The sequence below is a fragment of the Macaca thibetana genome, chromosome 7 (genome assembly GCF_024542745.1).
Source record: "Macaca thibetana thibetana isolate TM-01 chromosome 7, ASM2454274v1, whole genome shotgun sequence".
NCBI classification, from domain to species: domain Eukaryota; kingdom Metazoa; phylum Chordata; class Mammalia; order Primates; family Cercopithecidae; genus Macaca; species Macaca thibetana.
Window position 1 is genome coordinate 166,212,010 of NC_065584.1, and position 21,157 is coordinate 166,233,166.

Below are 21,157 nucleotides of genomic sequence, written 5' to 3' on the forward strand. Positions count from 1 at the left end.
GCCAAGCTTTTGGCATCAAAGAAACAAACAAAATAAAAACAAATCCAAATGTATTTATCTGGATAAGCCACACAAGTTTAGTGGCTTAAACAAGGCAAAGTTATTAGCTTATAGTTCTGGAGGTCAGAAGCCCAACATGGGTCTTCCTGGGCTAAAATCAAGGTGACAGCAGGATTACACTTCTTTCTGGAGACTGGAAGGGAGAATCCATTTCCTTGCTTTTTCAGCCTTTGGAGGCCACCTGCATTCCCTTGGCTTATGGCCCCTTCCTGCATCTTTAAAGCCAGCAGAAGAGCATCTTCAAGTCTCACTCTGCTTCTGACCTCCTCTTCTACCTCCCTCCACTGTTAATATAAAACACAGTCTCCTCTGGGCAACAACTCACTCAATTCAGGATTTTCCCTGCTGGGTTGTTGTGTTTGGAAGGTGCACACAACTCACAGTTGCCTCTCTGCTGGAATTCACTACAGATGTCGCCTGTCAGTCTCTCCTTTGTCCAGGACCATGCTCACTATATTGGCTGCTGAGGCATCTGGTTCTCTGATCTTTCCACTTTTTTTTTTTTTTTTTTTTTTTTTTCGAGACGGAGTTTCACGCTTGTTGCCTAGGCTGTAGTGCAATGGTGTGATCCCAGCTCACTGCAACCTCTGCTTCCCGGGTTCAAGAGATTCTCCTGCCTCAGCCTCCCCAGTAGCTGGGATTATAGGTCCATGCCATCATGCCTGGCTAAGTTTTGTATTTTTAGTAGAGATGGGGTTTCACCATGTTTGTCAGGCTGGTCTTGAACTTCTGACCTCAGGCGATCTGCCTGCCTTGGCCTTTCAAAGTGCTAGGATTACAGGCATGAGCCACTGACCCAAGTTCATCCTTCCACTTTTACGGATACTTACGAGTACTCTAGGCCAGCCTGGATCATCCAGGATGATTCTTTTGTTTTGAAGTCAGCCAATTAGCAAGATTAATTCCATCTGCAATCTTAATCCCCCCTTGCCATGTAACATAACATATTCACAGGTTCCCTGGTTCAGGATGTGGACATCTCTGGAGAAGCCATTTTTCTGTCCATCATACTTTTGTCAAAGACTTGATTCATATCATTATGAGCCATGGTTTTCAATATTATAGTCTTTGCTACTGATTTAACAAAGTCTATTTAAGAATTCTAAAGCCAATGCTTTAACTTATTTTTTTTTAAATAATTGTATAGATGGTATGAATTGAAAGTGAAAAGCCCAAAGGAATATTGAAAAGCTCATGGTGAAAATAAAAAAAAAAACCTCAATTTTATTCTCCAGATCTGATCTTGTTGCATGTATGTGGATCATATTTACATCATGTTTTTTATAAGTGGTTTTATTCACTTAATAATACAATGCAGACATCTTTCTATGGCAATACATCTTATTTTATCACATCATCTTAATTTATTTTCTTGTTTTTCTTTTTTCTTTTTTTTTTTTGAGACAGAGTCTCACTTTGTCACCCAGGCTGGAGTGCAGTGGCATGATCTCGGCTCACTGCAATGTCCACCTCCCAGATTCAAGCAATTCTTCTGCTTCAGCCTCCCACGCTGCTGGGATTACAGGCACACGCCACCACACTAAGCTAATTTATGTATTTTTAGTAGAAACGGGGTTTCGCCATGTTGGCCAGGCTGGTCTTGAACTCCTGACCTCAGGTGATCCACCCACCTCGGCCTCCTAAAGTGCGGAGATTACAGACGTGGGCCATGGTGTCCGGCCTCACATCATCTTAATATCTGCAGAGTATTCCCAGAATTTATCTAGCCTATTGCCTGTTGTTGCTGCCGTTGGGTACCACTAACATGCAAGGCCAGTTTCTGGCCCTCACAGTGCTCCTGGCACAGCTGCAGCATCCTGCAGTTTCAGAGCCTGGGCAGTTCATTCAATAATCAGAGTAAGGAAGGGCCACGAAGTGCCAGTGTGGGGTCCCCACCTTCACCCAGGGGTGATGATGGCTCTCAGGGAGCTGTTCTGACTCCAGGTGCTGATAGCAGAGTTTCTCTGGCAACCTGTAGCACTGCCTTGAGAAATGATTATCTAAAGCATGTTTGCATGGGGGTGAGGGGTGCGGAGGGAATAGGAAAGTCACAGTGTCTCGGCAGTGGATTGAGCAGAGTGATGGTGATGCCAGTGGCCACGATTCTTTGGAGCCCTGAGTGGTAGCAGAGGCACCACGGCAGGGGGTCCATCCCAAAAACACCTGGGGCCCTTGGCTGGTGACAGATAACTCAGGGACTAGACCAGGATCTGTCTCACTTGCTTTCCTGGTAAGTTTTTCTCTCTCTATCAAACAGAGCAGGCTTTCCCTTCCATTCAGTCCCACATTGCTATGTCCAGAAAATCATCACACTCTTCCACTAGAGGGGTGGATATTACTTTCTCAGGTTTCAGTTCTGTTTGCCCACTCACTGTATATTCTTTTGGTCTTTCCAACGGTGATCCAAGGATTTATTTAACCCAGCGGTCAAATTGGTCATTTTAAATAATAGTACATCTTGTCCAAGTCCAAAAATAAAATGTCCTGGTATGAGAAGGCAAGCAGAGGAAATTGGATAGAGTAGGCTGAAAACATTTTACAGCACCATTACCCAGAGCCCAAATCCCTTTTTCATTTATCCCTTTTTTGTCCTGGCATGGCAGGAGTCAGAGCGCCTTCTGTTTGTGTTGATTAAAGTCTGCCTCCACCTTCCCCCGAGCCCAGTTGCCCTTCTCAGGACACAGGCTGCATTCACCATGGGTCTCTCTGCCCAAGCTCTTTGCAGATTTTATGAAAGGCGTTTTCACTTGGATTAAACAGGCACTGTGTTTGTGTGTGGTGTGTGTGAAGGAGAAAATGAATCACTTCAACTTTGGGCAAGGATTTTAGGTGTTGTGTTTGTCCCATGCAATTACATAAACACACCAGAACTCATTAAAAAAAAAAACAAAAAAAAAACAGTAGAAGAGAGGGGCAGAGATTCAAGTGCTTGCGATGATCTAAACAGTGCGGCACATTTTCCATACATTAGACCTCAGAAGGGGTTGTGTTCTGCCCTCTCACAACAGACTCCAAGTCCAAAGGAAAGTTTGAGGTTTTACATTTCTGTTTGTGGTACAGGAAAAGGCTTATGATCTGAGGGCTTGATTCAGTGAAATAACATTGCCTTTATACACATTTGCTTCTCAAGGAGGGCAGGAGTTGGAAACGACCGTTGTGAAACGTTAAAGATTTTCTGGCAGAGGGAAAGGGATTTTTTTTTTCTCCCTCCCTGCCGAGGAAAAAAACAGTTGTAACGAGGAGTTACTTTGTAGTTTTAACTCATATTCAAATACTCCCAGTCGAGAAGCTGCCATCGACCCTCCCATGGACCCCTGATCCTGGTTTGGAGGAACTTTTGACAACTCTCTCTCCCTCCTTCAAACCCTGTGTGATGAGTTTGCAGAAGAGAGTCTTCCCGAGAAGGCAGAACGGTGAGTGGAGCTGCTTCTCCTATCGCAGGGGACTCAGGGGAGGTTGGAATGCAGGGGTGGACCCTTCCTGACGACCTCCCAGGGGAGTGGAAGCATGGTTTTGGCCACACTGTGTAGTATATGAGTGAGTGTGTCAGTGGTGTGTGTGCTCACATGTAAGTGTGTGGGGGCACACATGTGTGCTGCAGTAGGACACAATGCCTGTCTTTGCAGAGGCTGGCTGAATGCTTACCATGTGCTTGGCAGAGAGTTCAGGAAGGGCAATTGCAGGACCCCCCAGGGATGAGAGTGAACCCTGGCCAGGGCAGTGGCTTTCCGTGTGCCCTGGCTTCCTCTTCATGGGGCAGAGGCATCAGTGTCTAAAACGCTGTAGCTGTCAGGGTCCCCACCAGCTCCGCTCCAGTTTCAGCAGAAGCGGAGCGGAAGAGGGAGCTGCTCAGCTCCGGGAGAAGTGAACGGAGCGCAGGTCTCTGGAGAAGATCTGAGAGCTGGGAGGGGCCTCCATCCAGACCCCCTACCTTCCTGCAGGTACAGCCCAATGGATGAGAGCATTTCTTATTACGATCTTCTTCCTTTGCTCTGGAAACATAAACAGGCATCAGAGCAAAACGTTTTAACCCTTCTGCCCAACTTTTAAAGTTAACACTGGCGAAACTTCAGGTCCGTTGCAACTTTGGCATAAGAGTTTTCCTTAAAAAGGAGAAGTAAGCAAGTCAAAGGCATATTCTGACTTTTCTAGCTCCAGAAAGACATGGCTGGAACTCTGGCATCCACTTGCTTAGGCTGCATTAAGGCATCTGCTGAAGTCTGAAGAAAGGCAGTGGGGTATAGGGAATAAGAACCTGGGCCATGGGGCGTGGCCACCTGGGATGGAATCTTGGCTCTGAAGGTGACAGGCTCCTTTATCTGGGAAAAGGTTTTCAAAGGCTCACTTTCCTCCTTTGCAAAACGGTGGTCATAAATTCTTACCTCACAGGAAGGCAGAAACAATAACTAAGATAAAGTATGTGAAATGACCCAAATGGCATGTACATATTCAGAGGACATGTCAGCTCTCCTAAGCAGGCTGCTCCCCTGTTCTGAAACAGCAACCATCATAGATATACAGGCTTGAGGATGAAGAAAAGAGTACTTGAGGGCCCAAAGTAGCCCTGGCTCTTTGTGTAGCAGAAAGTGGGGTGAGCATTCAGGTGGTCTCCCTTTGGAGGCAGACGACATGGATGCATTTACTTCCACTGGGGATCTTTGAGACTGGGACTTGACCTGGTGTTTACTAGGTGCTCAGTGTTTGGTGAAACCATTTTATTCACTCTGATTCACGGGGAGGTCTTACCACTTCCTACCCTGGCTGCACCGCCTTTGGTTGCGTTTCCCTGGTAACAGATGGTGAGACAGAGATTTGCACATACGAAGTTCATTGGTGTGTGCTCTGGGAACAACACCAGTGTGGGGTGAGGGAGGCAGAATCAGACAGATGGAGAAGTTGGGCTGTGATGCAGTTGCAACACCGGCCTCAGCAGATCCAGGGGATCCTGTGGGGTTTTGTATCCCTGCAGTGACCAGTCATTGCTTGTGGGCTGCCCCTGGAACCCAGGCATAACCTTGGGCGAGGCAGCTGTCTTTGGCTGAAGGTAGTTTCTGGAGAGGGACTCAGTTGTGAGTTGTCACAGACAACCCTATGCCAGCTGTGGGAATGAACGCCTCGGTCCAGGGTTGAGGAGCTTATCTGGGCGATGCCCCATCATCTACTCAATACATTTGATGCAGTCCCTTCTTTTCTCTGAGTTAGGCTGTTAGAAGATTGGGCATTCACATGCAGGGACACCTGTCCAGTTAAATCCTTGCATAGCAGTGTGACTTTGGATAAGCCCCTTTCCATATCTGGGACTCAGTGTCCCCGTCTATAAAGTGGATGGAAGGGTGTTGGACTAGAGATGGCTCCTAACAACACTCCAGCTCTGCTATTTCACATATGCAGATTCTGAGCATGTGGCCATGGTGGTTGGATGTGTCCTTAATAATAGTTGGGTCCTGTGGTCTCCACCGTAGGTGCCTTGACTCCTGCTGGGAAATATGAATCGAGATACCTGGGGATCCTTGGGACTTGGCCAGCTGTCAGCAAGGAGGGGCTGGGCCTGTGGGAAGCAGAGGGAGGCTCTGCGTAGGGCTGGAGGGTGGGGCATAGGGTTTGAGGAGGATTCTGCTGCACACCTTCCCCCACACTCCCACAACATTTCTCCCCCCTCAAAAAAAGTAAAACCACATGAGACACTGCCATATGTCTTTGATAGTTAAGAGCTATGTAATGTTGCCCGGGACAAACTTGGATGTAGTTTTATTACTCTCTGTCTCCTCCTAATTTCCTATTTACTTTTCAATATACAAAGAGTGAAATCACTTTCCCAAACACTTGGAATTCATTTTCATTGCTTTTTTTCTTTTCTTTTCCCTTTCTTTTTTTGAGACAGGATCTCATCTGTCACCCAGGCTAGAGTGCAGTGGCGTGATCATGGCTTACTATGGCCTCAACCTCCTGGGTTCAAGGAGTTCTCCCACCTCAGCCTCCTTAGTAGCTGAGACTACAGGAGTGTGCCACTATGCCTGGCTAAATTTTATTTTTTTTGTAGAGATGGAGTCTTCCTATGTTGCTCAGGCTGGTGGGCCACTATGCCCAGCCTGGAATTTATTTACAATAAATTTATTTAGAATATTCTATGCTTCAAGCACTGTGCTGGGCTCTGGGGATCTAATGGGACACATTAAATAAACAACTGTACGCACATAAATATAACGGCAAAGAGGGTTAAGTTCTATGGGAGGCTGTACCAGGGGAACTGGTCTAGTCTGGCAGATCAGTGTGGGGCTTCCCTGAGGAGGTGCTATTTGAGTTGCTTTCTGAAGGGCGTGTGGGAGTTATGCTGGGGCAGGGATGGAGAAGCAAACAGGCGAACTGTAGAATAGGGATGGGAAAAGAAACGTGTTTCAAATCTTACCAGCTTAACCTAGACACTGAGTTTTATAAGGGTACATCCATCCAGTCTGTTTTTCTTGCAGCATCTTAAAAAAATTATGGTGACCTGTTAGCTAAGGGAATAAGAGCTTTTTGCTGGTGGGGCAAGGTTCTGCCTGTGTATCAGCCAGTTGTCTCTGTTCTCCACATCTGGATCTGGCAGCCAATCCCTGAGTGTGCATCTGTCATTACGAGGGGCCTTGCCCTGAACCCTGGAAACCCTCAGTAATAGCAGCAGCTCCCTCTTCCTGAGTGCTTTCAGCATTAGGCATTGATTTAGGACCATCCTTCATGAGCACTGACTCATTTGACCTTACCTACAGTGCTGTGGGGTACATGCTGCTGTCTTTACTTCACAGGTGAACCAAAATGAGACACAGGGAGTTCAACCAGGTGATGAGTGGCAGGACAGATTTGAACGCAGGCGAGTCTATTACATTCTAATGCCTGTACTCTTAGCAAGCAGTATGCAGCTGAAAAAGCACAGTGAGCCTTCTGCATATCCATACTGCTCACATGCTGATGCTTCCACTCGACGCTGGGTTGTGGATAACTTCTCAGTTCCGACAAAGTTATCTGAACCACCAGTCTTACCAACTTCAGAAAATCAGATCAGATGCCTGTGCAGTAATTTATTTAACCATTCCCCATATTATGGACATCTTGGCTTGCTTTCAATTTTATGTTTTCCAAAATATCATCACAAATATTTTCAAACATATGGAAAAGAGGAAAGAATTGTTGTCAACATACCTATGTCCATTATCTAGGTTCTACAAATAAGATTTTACTATATTTGCTTTGTCACATCTATCCATCTCTCCATCCCTCTGTCCATCCATGCGTCTGTCTTTTTTTTCCTCATTTTTTTCTTTTTTAAATATAGACATGAAGGCTTATCATGTTGCCCAGGCTGGCCTCGAACTCCTGTCCCCAAGTGATCCTCCCTGCCTCAGCATCCTAAAGTGCTGGGATTACAAGAGTGAGCCACCATGCCTGGCTATCCGACTTATTTTTTGAATGCATTTCCAAATAAGTTGGGGATTAAATAAAGAGTACCTAAGGGCCCAAAGTAGCCCCCGCTGGCTTCTTCTCTAGCAGAAAGTAGGATGAGGATACAGGTGGTCTCCCTTTGGAGGTAGACTATGTGTATGCACTTACTTACACAGGGGAACCTTCCAGGGTGGAACTTGACTTCATCATACATCTAACTTTCAATATTTGTTTACTATTGTTCTTTCAGGTAAGATTTACATACAGTGAAATGTATGTATCTTAAGTGCACCATTCAGTTCACTGTGAAAAGTGTATATCCCCAGTGTAAAGCACACCCCTAGCAAGGCATAAAATGTTATCATCACAGGCTGGGTGCAGTGGCTCACATCTGTAACCCCAACACTTTCGTAGGCTGAGATGGGGGATGGCTGATGCCCAGGAGTTCAAGACCAGTCTGTGCAACATAGCAAGACCCCGTCTCTACAAAAATTAAAAATTAGCTGGGTGTGACGGTGCACACCTATAATCCCAGGTACTTGGAAGGCTGAGGCAGGAGGGTCGCTTGAGTCTGGGAGGTTGAGTCTGTAGTGAGCTATGATTGTATCACTCTGCATTCCAGCCTGAGTGACAGTGAGACTTTGTCCACCCCCACCCAAAAAATTACCATCATCATCACCCCATAAAGCTCTCTTGTGCCCTTCTCAGTTGCTTTCAATTTTTGCTGATAATACACAACTTGTTGCTAACTTTCAAGACCTGATTAAATAAAGTATGACACTTGCTTTGTCCTCCTTTGACCATGGGTGCAAAACCCTTGCCTGTAAAGGCCCCCAACGGTGGTGAGCAGACCTCATGATGAGTTCAAGTGCAGACGTTGGCTGGGGGTTCTGGGACAAGAAAGCAGCACCAAGCCGTGGGTTATTCTGGGCTAAAGGGCAACAAGGTACAGAGAGTGGTCCTGGCTATCTCTGGGCTTGGGATTAGGGTTGCAGTTTTGGGTTCTGACAGTGAGGTTAGAAACAGGTCAGGGCAGAGGAGATGGAGCAGGGGCCCCATGGGTGATGAGCACTGTATTGAGGCTTTGTATGTCCTTGTCTATCCTGAGGGCCTCACCTGAGCCCCCATGGACGCTAAGGCCCGGTGATGGGTGCCAAGCTGTTCCCATTAGAGTTGTCCTCATATTTCCTGCTGCAGTCCAGACTAGAACAGCATTGGAGGCAATGCATGTGCCTTTCGCTGGCAAGATGAATATAAAAACAGCACAAAATAGATTGCAGGTAGTGTCGGGCGGATGTGCTTTCAACCGTCTGAATCGCTATGATGTTATGAGGCGGAAAAGGGGAGGGTATAGACACAGGCATTTCTGGCTCTTGCACACTGCTGCTCTTTTCTTCCCATTTCAGAGGGTGTGTGGGGCACTGCAGGCGGGATGGAGCTGAGGGAAGGCAGAGCTGGTATTTGTTGAACGTCCACTGTATTTCAGGCAGTGAGATAATTCTATATAAGTCTTATAATAACCCATTTTACAGATGAGGAAGCTGATGCTCAGAAAGAGGACTGGCTTCCCTCAGGTCACACACTAGTCAGCAGTAGCCCAGGGGATAGGAACTCAGCCTGTTGGACTCCTGGACCAGTGCTCTTTTCAATGCAAACCCTGCCTCTTGTGACTAGGGTGTGCACATGCATACGTGTGCCTGTAACAGGTTAGATCCATGTGTTGCTGTGTCTATATTGTCTCTGTGTCTATACATCTGATCACAAAGAATCCCTCTCTCCCTCCTTCCTTTGCCCTTCTTCCTCCGCCCTTCTTCCTCCCTGCCTTTTTTCCTTCTTTCTCTTCCTCCTCTCATCCCTTCCTCTCACAGCTACTTAGCATCCAGTTTGTGTCAGGTACTATGCTCAATACCAGGGCTACAAAGAAAGATATGGCACAGCCCCTGGCAGCAAGGCTTTGTTCTCTTACTGGATAAGGCAGACACACAGATGAGAGAGCTTAGCATGGAGTGCTTTGAGAGGACAAATCAAAGGGCAGTTCCTTATTTATTGAAACAAGGAGTGCAGTGGTGTGATCAAGGCTCACTGCAGCCTTGACCTCCTGGCTTAAGCCTGGGCTTAAGCAATCCTCCTGCCTCAGCCTCCTAAGTAGCTGGGACTACAGGCACATGCCACCATGCCAAGCTATTTTTTTTTTTTTTTGAGACGGAGTCTCACTCCATCACCCAGGCTGGAATGCAGTGGCGCGATCTCGGCTCACTGCAGTCTCCACCTTCCGGGTTCAAGCAATTCTCCTGCCTCAGCTTCCCGAGAAGCTGGGATTACAGGCACCCGCCATCATGCCCGGCTAATATTTGTAGTTTTAGTATAGACAGGGTTTCTCCATGTTGACCAGTTGGTCTCCAACTCCTGACCTCATATGATCCACCTGCCTTGGCCTCCTAAAGTGCTGGGATTACAAGCATGAGCCACTGCACCTGGCCCATACCAAGCTAACTTTTCATTTTTATTTTTGTAGAGACAGGGTCTTGCTGTGGAGACAGGGTCTTGCCCAGGCTGGTCTTGAACTCCTGGTCTCAAGTGATTCTCCTGCCTCAGCCTCCCAAAGAGTTAGAATTACAGGTCTGATCCACTGTGTCCAGTCAAGGCAACTCCTGATTTAATGTGTGAGTTGGGAGGGGGTGTCAGGGAAGTCTTCCTGGAGGAGGTGATTCTGCGCCAAACCTTGAAAAACATATGAGAGTTCGCTGGAGGCAGGGCTTGTTGAGGCCCTTGCTTAGAAAGGACAGAGTGTGCTGACATGTGGAGGTGGAAGGACGCACGAAGCATCTGGAGGAACTTCAAGCGTGGGGGAGACAAGCCTGTGTCCTTGGGCAGGGATTTAAAATTTTTACTTATTGAGTCAGTCATGTCATGACAACAACAAATTAAGAGAAGAAAGTAGGGATTTCTTAATCTTTAAAAATGTTGCTTTCTGATGCAAGGCAGGAAGCGGCGTTCCTCAGATACTTGTGTGGGCAGAAAGACTGAAAGCGTGGGACAAATAACTGCTTTGCACAGCCCGGCACCATCCACCTCGAACTCCACCCTTGTCCCGTCTGAAGCCGCGTGGGCCAGGGCATCTCGGCCATTCTGTGACAGCCAGAAAAGACGAGGGACTCAACTACCTCCACACCCTTGTAAAAGGCAAGACCCCAAACTGAACACACGGTTCCTGCCAAAGTCTTGCTGAGTGGAAACATTCTCCCCCTTCTCCCCCTGGGTGTGTCGTTCATTAATACCTGGCCTTTTCTCATTGCCAGGTGGTGCTGTGCAAACCATCCTAATCTTGGCCTTAAAAATAGCACCACGCAGGCACTGACCACTCCCTCCCGCCGTGGCGTTTAACCCTTTCTAAGCCCAGCCATGTGATGGGGCTGAAGGGGATGGATAGGGAGCTCTAGATGCTCAGCACGGCAGTGTTCACTTACTCAGCTTTTGTTACAAGGATGAGAAGTGACTGGATTTTGTTGTCAGATAATCCTGGGTTAACCTCCCGGCTCTGTGCTTTGGGCTTTGAGTTGTTTTACTCCCTGTGATGTCTCTTCCTCCCTTTCTCATAAGAAAAAGGGGAAATCATTATGGTACCAACCCTCCAAGTGAATTGTGGAGCAAGATACCATGTGGATACTCCTCAGCCTTGTGTCTAGATGTTCCATGGTGAGCAGGCCTAGGCAAATCTACCCCGAAAGGCTGAGGAAGTTGAGGGGCCAAAGAAAGAAGCTGAAAAATCCAGTTTCTTAGAAAGAAATGTTGAATAGGGACTTATGACCAGAAGCCACGTCTGTGTCTAGGATGGCGAGACAAGATGGTGAATCCCCACCATTACACCCCAGACCCAGGGTTTATATATCATAGGAGAAGGGCACAGTGCTTCAGAAGGAATGGGTAGGGAGATTGCTCAAGGTCAGAATTTATGGTAAGTACAATAACATTGAGATTGTTTTGACCTAAGGGCAGGATAAGTACATGTTCTTATACAAGGAACAGTAGATAGACTAGAAATCTTACGAGACTTTCCTGGAACTGGAGTTAATCAGAAGCCAACATGGGGGATTAGCACCCAAAATGGAGTTGCCTCAGCCTCTCCATTGGCCCACAGCAAGTGCTGTACAGATGCTTGTTGTTGCTGTTATTAATCAGCTGAGGTTCTGTATCTCTAAGTACTTTTTCTTTGTTTTGGAGTCATGAATTAAACCAAGTGATTCCTCTTGTCATGTCCAGAGAGTCATGAATGCTCTTGGAACTAAACTCTCTTCCCTTGGAGAGAACATTCTGTTTCCTAATCTGTGGCTTCTAGGAGCTAAGAGAGATACTGTGAATATGTTTTTTAAGTTCCATTTAAACCTGGGCCTAATCACATAAATTACGCAAAGGAAATGTCTGGAAGAGCTCTTTGTAAACTTGAAACTACAACCAAATGTAGAAACTCATTATGTGGCATTGGTCATTTATTTATTCATTCATTTGTGCATTGATTCACTCAGTAAATGTTTATCAACCCTTTATGGGCCAGGCATGCTCTAGTGCTGGGGACCCCACAGTGAACAGGCTGATGAGGTCCCTGTGTGGGACCTAGATGGGGTGGATGGATGGTATGCAGGTACCCAAGCAGACTAACAAGACAGCTTCAAATGCTGGCAAGTTCTATGAAGAATATACAATAAGGAGAGGTAACAGTGAGTGCCTGGTTTAGGAGTGGACAAGAAAGATCCCACTTAAGATGTGGAGTCGGAAGAGCCAGCCATATGAAGATCTGGAAGTGGAACTTTCCTGTAAGAGAAAACAACTAAGGCAGAAACCTTCGGGTGACATGGGCATGGCTTATTCAAGAAAGAGCCAGAAGGCCAGGGTGACTTTGGGTTGCAGCGAGTAGGAAAGGCAGAGGTGGAAGCTGAAGTTTGGGAGATAAACAAGGGTGAGATCATGTAGCTCCTTTGGGACATTGTAAGGAATTTGGGTATTTTTTTGAAAAACAATGCAAAACCTTTGGAAGGGGTGGAGCACAGAGCATTTTCAGGGCAGTAAATACATCCCTCTGTATGATACTACAGTGGTAGATCCATAACGCTATACACTTGTCAGAACATAGAACTGCACAAGACAATGGGTGAACCGTCATGTAAGCCATGAACTTTAGCTAATAATCATGTATCAGTATTGGTTTATCAATTGTAAAAATGTACCACACCAATGCAAGATGTTAATAGTATGGGAAATTGTGTGTGTGGAGAGGGAGATCAGTATTTGGGAGTTCTGTACTTTCTGTGCAATGTTTCTGTAAATCTAAAACTGCTTAGAACAGTAAAGTTTATTAAATTTTTAAAAAAGTGGTTGGGTGCAGTGGCTCATGCCTATAATCCCAGCACTTTGGGAGGCCAAGGAAGGAGGATTGCTTGAGGCCAGGAGTTCGAGACTAGTCTGGGCAACATAGAGAGACCATGTCTCTACAGGAAAAAAAAAAATAGCCAAATGTGGTGGCATGTGCTTGTTATCCTAGCTACTCGGGAGGCTGAGGCTGGAGGATTGCTTGAGCCAGGAGTTTAAGGCTGCAGTTAGCTATGATCTTACCACTGCAGCCTGGGCCATAGAGCAAGATGCTGTCTCAAAAACAAACAAACAAACAAACAAACAAACAAAAAACAGTTTTTAAAAGTAATTCAAAGCCCTTGCAAATTTTTTGCTGGCGAATGTCATGATCCAATTTATATTTTCAAAAAGCCTACCTGCTATTATGTGAAAAATGGATTATGAAGGTCTAGGTAGGAACCAGAATCCCAGTTAGAAGGTGAAAGCCATAATCAGGCAAGAGGCACTGGTAAGAGGAGGGTGGCAGCAGTGAAGACGGAGAGAAGCAGAAAGAAAGTGGGATAGCTTCTGGGGATAGAGCCAACGAGAATCACTGATAAATTGGATGTGATGCGGAAGGTCAGAGAGACAGAGGGATCAAGATGAATAAAAGCTCACAGAGGGCTTATTCTGGCAGGAACTATTCTAAGAACCTCACAAGTATTACCACATTTAGTCCTAAACAAACCTTGTGAGGTAGATGTTAGTGCACTAGCCATCCTATAGATGACAAAAACAGTCCACAGACATGTGCCTCTTTGCTTGCTTATGATCATGCATTTGGGCAGGGATAGACCTGCGAGATGAACCCAGGAATTTTGGCTTCAGAGTCTATGTTCTTCCCACCTTGATACTGAGGATTTTGGCTTGGGAAATTGATGGATGCTAGTGACAACTACCAAAATGTGGAAGTTTAGGGAAGAAACATTTTATTAGGGGGAAATCAAGAGTAGTATTTGGCAGTGTTTCTTTTTCTTTTCTTTTCTTTTCTTTTTTTTTTTTTGCCTCACTGAATAAGAGCCAGGCAGTGTTACTTTTGAAATGCAAGTTAAACCCCAGCTGAAGATGTTAAGCAAGTGGTAGGAAAAAAGAGTCAGAATTCAAGAAGTCCAAGGCTGGAGAAGTGAATTTGGGAGTTGTTGGCACGTGTGTGGTATATTTGCCTGTGGGCTGGCTTCAGTTGCTTGTTTTAGTTGTATGGTACCTTAGTGATGGAATATTACTTTGAAAGGATGCAAGCCCATTGGACAGTTTGAAAGAAAAAAAGGCCAGAAAGAGGGCAGCATGGCCTAGATGAAAGTCAGCTAGAGTTTTTGTATGAAGTTAAAACCTTTGGTTTAAATCTATACGTTGCTGTGGGCCAGGGAAAGAGGAGAAGAGACCCCGGGAGCGGGAATCAAGGGACCAATGGCTTCTGACTGCATAGCCTTGGATGCGCACTTTTTGGACATGTAACTTCTCTGAGTCTCAGTGTTTGCATCCGTAAGTGGGGACATACAATAAAATCGTCAAGTTTTAGCCTCAACCATCTTTCTAAGTTGAAAGTGCTAAATGCGAAGAGAATTTATTATCATCATGTCGTGATGTTACGTTACTAGTTAAAATTGTTAAATTATATTCTGCATCATGATAATACAGTTCGCATGACCGAAAGTGTACGGCATAAAGAATTCCCAAGGCATTTTATAGACTGCGAGACAGCTCCTTGCTCAGACCTCTGAGTAACCCTGTCAGATTGTTGAGTTATTGTTTCCATTTTGTGGACGTGGAAACTGAGACTCAGCAAGGTAAAAGGACTTGCAGTTGACAGAGCCACTTAGTACAGAAGCTGGGGCTTATTGCTCTGATTCTAAGCTCTTTATTTTGCCATTGTTTGAACAGAATAGGAGATGACCCTGTTATGTCGTTTTAAGGATACACTTTCTTTTTGCCTTCTGAATGTTTTTACCTGCCACAACAAATATATATTACATTTGTAATTAAAATTTTGAAACTAAAAATATTTATAATTTTAATTTTTTAAATTAAATTTAAACTTGTAATTTTAATTTTAAAAAATTAAATTAGAATTTTTAAAATAAAAAATTTTTAAATTAATTTTTTAAAATTTGTAATTTTAATTTAGTAATTAAAATTTCCGGAATTAAAAATTTACATAATTAAAAATTTGCTTTTGGAAATAAAATTTTGTAATTAAAAAAGAGGAGAATTAGAAGGAAATGCACGTTATTGGTTATGGAACTTTAGCTAGCATCAGAATTACTTGTTCAACAGATTTCTCCGCTCCGTGGGCTGGAAGGCCAACAAGGTGAGCAGGCTTCCGCTTGGTTAGCTGTTGACAGCATGCTTCCACCTCTATTGCCTCATTCTCTCAGTAACACTGTGCAGTAGAAGCTTCTTATTTCTTCTGGCGGAAAATTAATTTCATCTACTTTTGATCGTAGCACACTAAGGCTGCGAATTACCAAGATTGCATAGGAAGCTCTTGGTTGAGCTTGAAGTGGTGCTTGAACTTCCTGGTTCTATCCAGGGCGGGGCTCTCTCAGCTGCGTCTTCCTCCCTTTCTCTTCTGGCTTGCAGTGAGCTGGACTGTGGAGCGCTGGGCAGGGTGGAGACTCTTCTTCTTCTGCAGAATATCCTGAAGGGGACAGGGGTGATAAAATTTCCACCTTGAAGCACAAACCACCCTGTATTAGGAAAAATCAGGGCCAAGTCTCAGCTACTTTGGAATAATTACCTTCTGAGAGTGAGAAAGAAGAGATCTTCTGAAAAAAGAGGGAGAGGCAGGAACTGGATTCAGGTACCGATGACAAGAGAGAACTTAGACTTAGTGGAGGAGGGAGGCTATGGGGCCCTCCCAGGCCTCAGGATCCAAGAAGGGCAAGGCCAGCCTCCGTAGCCCTGGGGTGCTAAATTGCTCCTCAGCCTCTCTGCCAGAGCAAGATGGAAGTGGGACCCGATGTCTGTCCTGGCCCCACCGCACCCGGGCCATTGTGAGAGAGATTGTGGGTGTGAGCTGAGCAGGCGACACTGACAGAGGCGCTAACTCCTTGCAATTTAGAAATTTCTTCACTGCACTCCAGACTGAGCCCTACAATGTCCCCTGTGCCTGCTGACAAAGGCAGCTTTATCCCCAGATAAAGTACTCCCTCCTCCCATGCTTCCCTTGCGACCGTGGGCCTGGGTTCTCCAGCAGCAGTGGCTAGATCTTCGCAGCCTTGCATGGAATTTCAAGGGCTTCCTACAGGTTGCACCTACACCCTCATTAAAGCCCCCAGGAAGCCCTGAAACATTTGGTGCTGAGCATTGGGAAACATTCCATTCTTCAGAAGAGAGGTCCATACAAAAACCTCAGGCTAGCACATACACACGGCTCACAGAGACTGAGCTTAGGAGAGATGTGTGGGATGCTCTTTGGGGGGCAGATGGGTTAAATGCCACCCTACGATTAGATTCTCCAAGGGCCTACGTGGGGGAAAGGCACTCTAGTCTCATGACAGTAATGCCAACAGGACACACACAAAAGTGCCCCATTCTTTTATGCTGCAATTTTCAACATGCTCTGTATACATTAGGTCATGGGCTGTCACACTTGAGCACGCTCCAAAATCACCTGGAGGCTTTGTGAAAACAGAGTGCTGGGCTCCATGTCCAGAGGTGCTGCTTCAGGAGGTCTAGGCCAGGGCCTGAGAGCTTGCATTTCTAGCAGATGCTGCTGATGCAGCTGGCTTGAGGACCACTGATTTACGTAAGCTTCTGAGAGCCAGTCTGTTGCTTTTGGGAAAGGGTGGCACAGACAGGAAATGAGATGCTATGGAAAATGCCTGGGCTTTGGAGACAGGTGGATTTTGGCTTGCTAACTTGCTAACTATGTGACCTTGGGGAAATTGCATGGCACACAGTAGGTGTTTAATGAACGTTTGTGCAGTGGCTTTGTCTGTAAAGTAGGTGATATATTTACCAGATTGATGGCAGGATTGTATGTGACTTTTTTTTCTCTTTTTATTAAATTTTTATATAATTTGAGATGGGTTCTCGCTATGGTTTGCCCAGGCTGGTCTTGAACCTCCCGGCTCAACTGATCCTTCTGCCTCAGCCTCCTGAGTAGCTGGGATTATAGGCATGTGCCATAGCTCCCAGCATGTGATGAGGTTTATGGAAAGCTCCTAGCAGTGTGCCAGGCACATTGTAGGCACCGAGTCATGTTTGCTATCTTTCTGCTCTCCTAGTCGTTTCTGTGTTGTCCAAAGAAGGCAGGGGCAGCTGGGCTGGACCAAGGAACTTCACTATGGTTCTGTGGCTCTGCACTGGGTTTGCCTCCTGGGTGTTGCCGGCCAGCCCAGCAGATGGTGGACCTTGTTCCGAGGCTGAGCTTCTCAGCACTGGCTGTCCCCCTTTTTGGATCAAGCCTTTTCACGTGGAGCAGTCAGATGGCTCAGATCGGGAGTCTTCGAGCAAATCCATGCCAGGTGGGACACATTTGTCCTGAGTCATCTGTCCAGAGCAGGTGGTGAATATTGTGTCCTACTCACAGCATCTCAACTATCGGAGCCTGGGATCTGACTCAAAGGCTGGCCTCCATCTGAGAACTGAGCGTCCATTTCTCAATCCTTGCCGGCTCTGACCCAGGCCTGGGCCACAGGCTGTCCGAGAATAAGTGGTGCTGCAATCCCTGCTGGGCAGCTGGAGAGAGGAGCAAGGGAGGCGGCAGCCCTGGGGGACAGTGCATAGGGAGGTAGGTGGGCACCAGGTGAGTGAATGTCTATCAGGCAACTGCTCTGTCCAGGTGGCTGTTACCAGAGGGAGGAGGCTGGTCTCTCTGACCTGAATGGGGAGGGTCTTGGTTGCTAGGATGTAACTTCATATTTGAAAGTGGTGCTGGGGTAAGGGGCAGGAGCAGAAGCCAGGATTGTGTTGGTAGGAATCTCTGTGTCACCATGTCACACAGTTAGGTACAGAAGGAAGCAGCTTCAGAAGGCCAGGGTGGGCAGAGGGATATTGCTTGACCTGGCTCTGCAGCATGGGGATCATTTAGTCCTGAGATTTCTGACTTTTCAGCCTAATCTCATCCTTGGTAATGGGGTGTGAAGGAGGTGGAGGAAAGGAAGGCAGCGGGAGAGAGAAAGGCCACGGGCACCTGATGGAGGCTTCTCTGCTGCCTGGCCAGACTCCTTTTCTCCAAAGTGGGGACAGTGAGTGGGCATCTCTGCAGACTGACCATGGGAAAAGAGTTCATTCTGCTTGCTTTTTTGATAAGGGTCCTGTGACTAATTCCTGCATTGGTAGGTCCCAGGATTGGTGTTTTTTGTTTTTTGTTTGTTTTTTTCTTTTTTGGTCCATAGCAAGTTTGCTTTCTATAGCTGGAGAATGAGGTAGGACCAAACCTGTCTGCTTATACAAACCGGTCTAGGCATTTTCAGTGTCTTGCTTTAGGTAAATTAAGCTACATAAACGGGGGAAGTATGTGTACGTATATATGGTTACGAAGTGCTATCTTTGGGGTTGTGGTAGTAAGGGTATAGGTCTGATAGTGGAAACAGCACAAGAATAGAGGTTCCCTGGGGAATACAGGGGAGCATCTGCTCCTCCTGCCCTTGTCAGGTGAAATCGTCCCACTTCAGGCTGAGCGACACAAAGACAACCCCTTTGTCCCAGGAGGCCAGTTCAAGCTCCCACCGGGTTCCTGGAAGCAGCCTGGGAGCTGCCATCTCTGTGACTCCCCTTCCTATTTCTCCAGTTTTCCCTGGAAGAAGAAGACCATTCGGTCTTTTTCCTCCTCACTGTTCTCCTTCTTTACCCCGAAGTTAAGTGATGGTCAACATTTATGAGCATAGTAGAAGGCACCTCCCCTGCTGCAGATATGGCGTGGGCATGAGCCGTCAGGTGGGTCAGACCCTCGAAGCCCCTACTATTCATTTATTCAATCTCCAGTGAGTCTTTTTAATAAAACTTAGTACCCCAACCATTTCCTAGCCACTCTTCATGCCCCAGGCACCACGCTAAAATATTCACGTATCTCATTTCATTTAAACCTTACAACAACCTGGAGCTTAGGGAGTATATTCCCAAACCGAGAGGTGAGGAGGCTTGCACAGGACCACTCAGCTAGACATTCCCAGGACCCAAACCCAGGCTGTCTGACTGCAAAATCCATGCTCTTACTGGCTTTGTGGCATGCCTCAATAAATACTTTAAGTTTCCTAAACAGAAAGATGGTCATATATCCATAGGGTAAAAAAAATCTCCATTGGATGCAATTAACTATAGAATTATTATTTTCTATTTTTTTGTATTCATGGAAACCTTTTTAGAATTAAAATCTATCATGAAAACTCATATATAATCAGTTAAGGCAGAATTATTTTGGCAGAGGCAGACCAGGACCTTGAGACCTGCCCTTTTGTCAACCCCTCCAACTTTCTGTTTCCCAGCAGTGGCCCAGGGGTATAGGAGTGAGAGGGAGGGAGGTACACTTTGAATTGAAATCTACTGGCCAGCACAGTGGCTCACGCCTGTAATCCCAGCACTTCGGGAGGCCAAGGTGTGTGGATCACCTGAGGAAGGTAGTTTGAGACCAGCCTGGCTAACATGGTGAAAGCCCGTCTCTATTAAAAATACCAAAAATTACCCAAGCATGATAGAATGTGCCTGTAATCCCAGCTACTCTGGAGGCTGAGGCAGGAGAATCGCTTGAACCCAGGAGGCGGAGGTTGTGGTGAGCTGAGATCCTGCCACGGCACTCTAGCCTGGGCAACAGCGCCAGACTTCTTCTCAGAGAAAGAAAGAAGGAAGGGAGGGAGGGAGGGAGGAAGGAAGGAAGGAAAGCAAGCAAGCAAGCAAGAAAGGAAGAAAGAAAGAAAGAAAGAAAGAAAGAAAGAAAGAAAGAAAGAAAGAAAGAAAGAAAGAGAAAGAAAGAAAGAAAGAGAAGAAATCTATTCACCAGTAGGAGAAGGTCCTCATTCCCTAATTGGCCTGAATTGGCTATTCATTTCTCTCCTTTCTGCTCATGCTCCAGGCTCCACTGCCCTGAAGACATTTGCTTTGACCCAAATACAGAAGGGTCTCTTCACCTCAAAACGCTCATTCAGCTTTCAAGCCCTAGCTCATGAGTTAGCTCCTGATGTGGCCATTTGTAAAGTCACTTTAGAAGGGGGTACTTTATTTAAACCTTTCTTATGAAACTTCCCACACTAGGAATATTATCCATTTACACATCTATCTTCTCCAGTAGGTTGTAAAGGACTATCTTCATCCTTTGTATCATAAGTGCCTGGCACACAACAAATCTCAGAAAATGTTTATTGTATAAATAAATGAACAACATCAACAATAACAGCTTTAACAATAGCAATACAGGTTGAATATCTTTTATCCAAAATGTTTGGAACTAGAAGTGTTTTGGGTTTCGCATTTTTATGGATTTTGCAATATTTGCATTATATTCTTAGCCTCGCTTCAGCATCTCCAATCTGAAAATCCAACATCCAAAGTCTCCAGTGAGCATCTCCTTTGAGTGTCATGTGGGTGCTTAAAAATTTTCAAATTTTGGAGCATTTTGGATGTCAGATTTTTGAATCAGGGAACTCAACTTGTAATACCTTAAATTTGTATTGTGCAGGCTGGGCACAGTGGCTCACGCCTGTAATCCCAGCAGTTTGAGAGGCCGAGGCGGGCAGATCACTTGAGGTCAGGAGTTCCTGATCAGCCTGGCCAACATGGTGAAACCCTGTTTGTACTAAAAATTCGAAAATTAGCCAGGTGTGGTGGCACGTGCCTGTAATCCCAGCTACTCAAGAGGCTGAGGCAGGAGAATCGCTTGAACCCAGGAGGCGGAGACTGCAGTGAGCCAAGATCATGCCAGTGCACTCCAGCCTGGGTGACAGAGGGAGACTCCATCTCAAAAAAATGCATGTATACATTTGTATTGTGTATTTGAGTTGGTAATACATTTTCATATATAGGTTACATTTTGCTATTAAAAAGCAATTCATTGTGAATAGCAACATGCTCATAAACATGGGGAGAAAATAGGCACTGGGGCAAAATAAACAAATAGTTCCAAGAACTTGGAGTTTTGGTTAGCTAGGAAGGCAGCTTGAAATTAGGAATTTACTTCAAGTTCTTCTTTTGAATTCCTGTTGAAATAAGGACAACTCTATGTCAGTCTTGTAAACTAGAGAGGGTTGCTCAGCGTATGCCAGAAACACTGAGAAGTCTCAGTGGATGTCTCAGGTGGATGTGCAGGACGCTGGGTGGAAGGGCAGAGCCCATCATCAGGGAGGTGCTGTTCTTGCCA

General features: G+C 45.8%; 1 protein-coding gene across 5 annotated transcripts in view; it reads left to right on the forward strand.

Annotated features, from left to right (window-relative positions):
* The first annotated feature begins 3,023 nt into the window (after positions 1 to 3,023).
* The window catches only part of IL16 (interleukin 16), a 129,632-nt gene continuing 111,498 nt past the window's right edge, over positions 3,024 to 21,157 (forward strand). For 2 of the 5 annotated variants that reach the window (XM_050798549.1, XM_050798550.1), the window contains exon 1: positions 3,024 to 3,473. In XM_050798549.1, coding sequence (XP_050654506.1) covers positions 3,434 to 3,473 — 40 coding nt within the window. In that variant the 5' untranslated portion in view covers positions 3,024 to 3,433. Of the gene's footprint in view, positions 3,474 to 3,498; positions 4,002 to 17,327; positions 17,612 to 21,157 lie in introns of those variants that run through there. The other 3 variants (XM_050798551.1, XM_050798554.1, XM_050798553.1) reach the window with 3 other exon arrangements.